The following is a 6,776-nucleotide window of genomic DNA, read 5'->3' on the forward strand; positions in this document are numbered from 1 at the left end:
CTGTCCAATAGGATCCCTGACTAGGGACGGGAGGGGAGGCGGGGCGGGGCTCAGGAAAATGACTCGACATCACAACATGATTGTCTATTTCTGATGACTGCAGTGCCAAATTAAAATAGGCAAATGATATGGATAGAGCTGACATACCATTGGCTCTGACCTTCTCACAATGCGAAGTGGTATAGTTTATAGTTCATGAATCAGTGGGAGGGGGAGGGCGTGGGAAATTTATGGCAGATTTCTTCTATCTATCTATCTATCTATTTCTTCTCTCTACCGGCACATCTCTAGTCACCTTTTTCGAGGCCATTTGCGCATGAGTTTACCCCTAGTTTGAGTGTACCAGGTACCTTTGATTGACGGGGACGTTTTATTGTTTTGAATTCGAAATGTATCTATAGCGCATGTCATATCATACCAGATATCTTGGTCTAAGTTTCTCTTCATTGAATACCCGCACACATACACAAATACACCCCACAGAGAATAGATACAAAATGTACATGTACATGCTTAATATATTATGATATACGTGTACATTTATAATGTGACATCCAACGTGAATAAGGATGGAATGTATTCTTTCAGATCTGTAGCGCTAGCATGTTTGTTCCATTTCTCGTGTAAATTTTTACAACCAAACTGTCGGTAAGAATGTAAAATAAAATTATGCCCATGACGATCATTCAACATTTCTATGCCTGCCTGTTGGTAGTGCTTTGTGAATGTACATGTGAAAAGTTACTATTTCTAGCAGTTTATAGAAGGTATGCAGACAAGGGCTATATTCATATTTTGTATACATAATTATATAGCACGCACATTATATATACCGAAGTCATAGTATAAATATTCTGAATATCGTGTTCTTACACTTTGATTTGATCTAATTGATTTAACTTTGAAATGTGAATTGCTATTTCCATATTAATGTATTACAATGTTAGAATTATATTATATTATATCATTTTGTATTTTGACATTCCGTTGTGGTCACAAAGCTGTCTATTTGGTTTTATTCCTTGACGTGAGAGGTGTATCAAGTGGTGTGAAAGAGAAGACTGTGATTTGCAAAGAGGGGTATGAAGCAAAAAAGATAGACAATTAGTAACAAAGATATGTAGAGAAGAAACAATATATTATATATATATGTATATATATATATATACATATATATATATATATGTATGTATGTGACCGTGCACCACAAAACGAACACAAAGTCGCAAACACTTATTTTGTGTGAGGACTGAATATAGGTGAAAAGGGTCAACCGAGCCGATGTTGACTTTTTCATTTTTTCTGAAAGAGCAAGTCTTCTTCTACATCACTTTTCAAACGTTAAAATACAATATTTTAGCTAATCAAATACTGATCAAATGCTTCAGATGTGTAAATGCAAAACCGCTCACCCCCCCCCCCCCCTGTCCACTGTTTGCGGGTAGACACACTGTCGTACACCCCGAAGATGTCTAGTTGTTGATATAAGTGTCTTAGTGTGATTAAACAACAGGAAGAAAGACGTTAGATTGTGAGAAGGCGCTCCAAGTGTGCGAATTATAAAGGTGCAGAGTTGAATTAAGCCTATTTTTGTACTTTAAAGGGCAAGTTCACCTTCATATAAACGTGGAATGAGTGAATGCACCAATATTATTAGAACACATCAGTGAAAGTTTAGTGAAAATCGGACAATCCATTCACAAGTTATGAATTTTTAAAGTGTCGGCGCAGTCACTACTGGATGAGAAGACTGTACCGTATAGTGTATGATGTCACATACGTACAACGATATAAGGAAAATATTAAGAGAATTTCACAATTTTTTTTTTTTTTTAAAGTGCACATTTCCTCGTCTTGTCGCTGATGTACGTTAAGGGCAATATCATCCCCCTGCGTTCTGAAAGAGGCAAGTCAAGCGTTCTTTTATCATGCGAGAAAGTGAAAATATGTAGAATTTTCTTTATGTTTTCTTTATATCGTTGTACACATTTGACATCACAGGCTGTAGTAGTCTTCTCCTCCAGCAGTGACTGAGCAGAAACTTCAAAAATTCATAAACTTTTAACGGGTTGTCCAATTTCCCTCAAACCCTCACTGATGTGTTCTACTAATATTGCTGCATTCACTCAATCCACATGTCTGTGAAGGTGGACTTGTCCTTTAAATACGTCATGTACCGCTTCCAGGCCCTGTTGACAGCTAATCTATAAAAAAAAAAAAAAAAAAATGCCCATTACAGTATGTACAAGCTATCATCCGTCATTCAAATTCGTTACATACACTCATACAATCACATACATCATTACACACACACACACACACGCACACCCACACACCCACCACACACACACACACACACACACGCACACACACAAACACATCCAAACATTCCCTTTCCCGCTCACACGCACAATCACACAGATTTACAAACCTAAAGAAACAGGCACGTTCGAACCTGCATGCGGTGGAAAAATTGATATACTGTATTACCGTGATATTCATCTTGCATATTAATCCAAACGCAGGATACGAACGAATACTTCTTCTTATACATCTGATAAATCAACGTGATTGTACGAGTAATTGACTAGATGGGGGAAAAATAACAGCACCATCAAAAGTTACTGCTGTAATCGCCTTTTGTGTTTTTGTCCAGTGTAAAAAAATTGACTACAATTCTTGGGTTATTGCGGTCTTTTAGTACACATAAACACACATGCAAACACACACACACACACACACACACACGTACTCAAACTTTTGACAAGTACGTTATGTTGCTTGCATCAGGCTAAAACATGGGGGTCATCCCACACAGAAACAAAACACAAACAAACAACATTACGTCAGACTCTACACCAAATATCAATCTCTGCAGCACTATTATTTTCATGTATTTATTATAGTACTGCTTTACAAACAAGGCTTATTAACAATGTTACACACAGGGAAGAGAATACTACAAAAATTTATAACTTACACTTTTCGACCACAATATTTTTCAGAGCTGTAAATGAAAAATATACTAATGATTATATCATAATAAATCATATGATACCATATATCACCATAATAATCATTGTTGTTTGGTATGGTCTGACAACGATGCCAGGAGTTGTGGTTGTTAGCAAAAACGTAATTTCTGTGATTATATTGGATGTATAACTTTGTGTATAAACCACTTTTACAGTTGTGAGGCAATGCTATCATTAAATCTCACCTAACCTAATCTGACGTTGTTACCAGTAATTTTATATCCTCTGAAAAGAGGTGACCCTTAGGTACAAAAAAAAAAAGGTGCCAAGGTTTGCATAACATTTAACCCTAACTAGGACGGGGGGGGGGGGGGGAGGGGGGGGGGGCCTTCGAGCCCCCCCCCCCCCCCCCCTCGACGTTCCGCGCGATGTATCGCTAACGGGAAAAGCCATCGCCGCGACGTTTCATGACTTCTTTCTTTCGAGTCTCCCGCATCTTTTGACACCAAATTTGCGATGCCCGGGCGCGCGGTTCCGAAGTTACGCATAAATAGCAATTCTGTATGTGCATGTCAGACAAAAAATTGCTCAAAAATGTGAATTCGTGTACACTTTCAATGCAAACTGTGCTTACAGGCAAATTTCATAAAAGCATGATTATTTTGGGGTTTTATTGATTAAAATCAATTTATAACATATTTTCTTGATCAGAACAATATCGCGGACAAGTTTCATCGAGAAAACAATGAAAAACATAAAGTCGTAAAAAACAAAGAAATACATAAGAAATTAAAAAACCAATAAAATACTTAGGAAATTTTTTTCTGATGGCACATTTTTTTCTCTTATATTTGCTCAGGACACTAAAAAGAACATTCACACAAAAATTGTGCCCATTTTGAGCTTTATTTAGTGATTTATACTAAATTGTCTGATTTCATGCATATGCATAAATTAGCATAGTTCAGCATGAATGCTATCTTTTTTTAAAATTTAACTTCGTGGTACTTTAGATTACATCATAGGCAATGTGTGTGCCAATTTTCGTCGCGATCGCGCGGTCGATGGCCGAGATCTGGAGGGGGGGGGGGCCTGGGAGGCTCCCCCCCCCCCCCCCCCCGGCTCTATGATCTACCTAAATAGCCCGGCCTAGTTAGGGTTAATACAAACTGGTCTACTGGATTTTTTTTTTCTCCACATCACCGCAAGATGCATAATACCGTATTCATATGTGAGCTTTAGATCTAGATGCTACTGAAGACGACGCAGCCTCCCGGGTTGGACAGTGGAAGTAGCTGTTTCGCACATGTGCAGAACACAATTTTTTTCCTAATAAGCGTCGTTTTAGCGTTCGCGTCGACGATCTAAAGCTCGCTACTGTCATTCTGAAGACTCTCTCAATTTCGGCCAAGATTTGCAAAATTAATCAACATTTAGAGTCGTAAAAGTAGTGAGATGAATACGCGTCATTAGCATAAATCGAATCGCGGATTTGGTAACAAAAATAATTTCTTGAACTTCTTTTCTGCTTGAAGTAAATGTTGCATTTGCCTCGCATCGAATACATACAGCAGATGCAGCCTGTTTCACACTTGAAAAAAAATACGAAAAAAGCAAAAGCACACTCCCCTGGAAAATGGAGGGCATAGGTGTCTCAAAAATATAAAAAGCAAAAAACAGTCTCGTTTCCAATGATAGATATGACAACAATCATGATATTGTGGCAGCTCCAGACATGACTTCGGTATAGGATGGAGGAGGCTCCGCATCAGTTGCCGTGGAAACGGCCCCAGCGCCATTCCCTGTCGGGGCTACCACCTGATCGGGAGGAGCGGTGGCTACGTAAGCAGGCGTGGCATCGGGCTGTGGCGGGTATGTAGCGGTGTTGGGCTGCGGTGGGTATGGGGCTCCGGAAACACTGTAACGAAATAGGAGAAGTAGAAAAGTAACAACAATTGTAACAGAAATAGTAGACACATTAAACGGGTGCACGGCACGAGACCGACACCCACGAGTCATACAGCCTACGAGTTATACTAAATAACCAATAAATTAAGTCTCTTAAAATAAAGTTGGCCAACGGGTATGTTGATTCGGATTTTCCTTATTCGTTTTGTTTCATCTATTTTGATTGTTGTAAGAAATACCTGCAAGTTAAACATCCGACCAACATGATCAGTCAAAACTACGCCTGAAAATTAGAAGAGGCGCTGATGTCACCCCTCCATACTCTCAAAGTGTGGTTTGTTTGTTAAAATGATAATTGTGACATCCTACCAAATACCCACGTGTTGTTCAATATAGTTCAATGCAAACCTATACAATATATCATACTTGTATTGAATAAATGTAAAAAAAGAAGAAGAATAGTTTGAGGTACATATCAATGGCATAGCTGTGAGTTAAAACATCATCATCTCAAAACTTGGCTACTTTGTAGCTCTTATTTGACTGTTTCACCCAACATGAGAAACTTTGAAATTCCATAGTTGTCTTATCGTGGGTCAGATGAAACCGCTACCGTTTTTAGTCAAATTTTACACTGTACACAAATTATCGCTTTTTAGATTCTTCAGGGAGGATTGGTTTAATCAAAAAGAAAATAGGTAAAAGACCGGGATTCCGCAAACGAGTCTTCATTCAAAGGTTTCATGAGCAAAGATAAAACGATGGATAGAAAATACATATATCATCTATCATAATACTTTTTGTGAGGTTAATCTACATTCGAATTTAGACATGGGATAAATGCATCTTTATCATAATGTATTTGTCGGCATTCGTGTTATTCCCAAGACATGAGACAAACACTCTTTGAATAAAAAAAACAAACAAACCAAACAAACAAAAACGTCCCCACACATACAAAAAGAGTGCACACACACTTTTTAAAGTGAAAAATATCACATATTTGCATCAGTGGTATAATCATCACGTGATTTTGTCCCAAACTATGCATCTTTTCTTATAACAGCAATACCCCCCCCCCCCCATTCCTCCCTCCTATATTAACCTGTTCCATACTGAATTCTAAAATGCCCATAGACTTCACACGCAGGCTACCAGGTTCCTGTACAGAACGGGTTAAGTATCCTGACACACACATAGTGAATGAAGTGACAAGTTGTCGCTTTATGGTTCATAAAGTATTGAATTAAATATCTTCCGTGTATAGTTGACTTACTTAAAGCCTGGCTGGCCATAAGCTGTCGTTTCTGCGCCAGGGACGGGCATCTGTGACCCAGGATATGCTCCCGGTTGTGTATAAAACATAGTTATTCCTCCATCCCCGATCTGCGTCATCACAAGGGTCGCGCCAGTGGCATTTGTCACCGGAGCCATCCCCACAGGCTGCCCGCCACTCGTCGGAGGGGGCACCCCACTGGTCACTGCTCCAGCCTCTACGTCCCCTGATGGTTGCTGGGCGTTAACCGCGCGGTGATGAACACACTGAGTAAAAATTACTACACACGCTGAAACTGCAATGATTACCATACCTGCTATACCCGTACCACTCGCGCTCCATCCGCCTACAATCGCCAGAACTAGTCCCACGCACCCGACAAAGAGTCCGCCGACGGTGAGTAATATGGCCACGCACAAGCGCGGTGTCATCGGCTGAGAGGAACCGCCGTGTACCGCGGACGCCAGGCCCACCACCGCGACACCACCGCGGTTCCCATGATGATGGCGACGTCTTCGACGATGAGCATGGTTTGGACGATGATGACGACGATGGTTGTGGTGTTGACGGTGTGGCCGGTGGTGTCTTCTTCCTCCTCTGCGTGTACCGTAGCCCAT

General features: G+C 40.1%; 1 protein-coding gene across 1 annotated transcript; it reads right to left on the reverse strand.

Annotated features, from left to right (window-relative positions):
* Nucleotides 1–4,349: 4,349 nt before the first annotated feature.
* LOC140232320 (uncharacterized) lies at nucleotides 4,350–6,776 on the reverse strand. Its single transcript, XM_072312450.1, has 2 exons — nucleotides 6,160–6,776; nucleotides 4,350–4,893 (listed from the first exon to the last, which is right to left on the reverse strand). The coding sequence occupies exons 1-2, from the start codon at nucleotides 6,774–6,776 to the stop codon at nucleotides 4,686–4,688; spliced, it is 825 nt and encodes a 274-aa protein (XP_072168551.1). The 3' UTR covers nucleotides 4,350–4,685.

The sequence above is a fragment of the Diadema setosum genome, chromosome 8 (assembly GCF_964275005.1).
Source record: "Diadema setosum chromosome 8, eeDiaSeto1, whole genome shotgun sequence".
Classification (NCBI taxonomy): domain Eukaryota; kingdom Metazoa; phylum Echinodermata; class Echinoidea; order Diadematoida; family Diadematidae; genus Diadema; species Diadema setosum.

Coding starts and splice junctions, on each gene's coding strand:
- LOC140232320 (XM_072312450.1), bottom strand. CDS start 6,776: ATGGGCTACGGTACACGCAGAGGAGGAAGAAGACACCACCGGCCACAC. Junction 4,894..6,159: donor TATGGCCAGCCAGGCTTTAA/GTAAGTCAACTA, acceptor ATTTCGTTACAG/TGTTTCCGGAGCCCCATACC.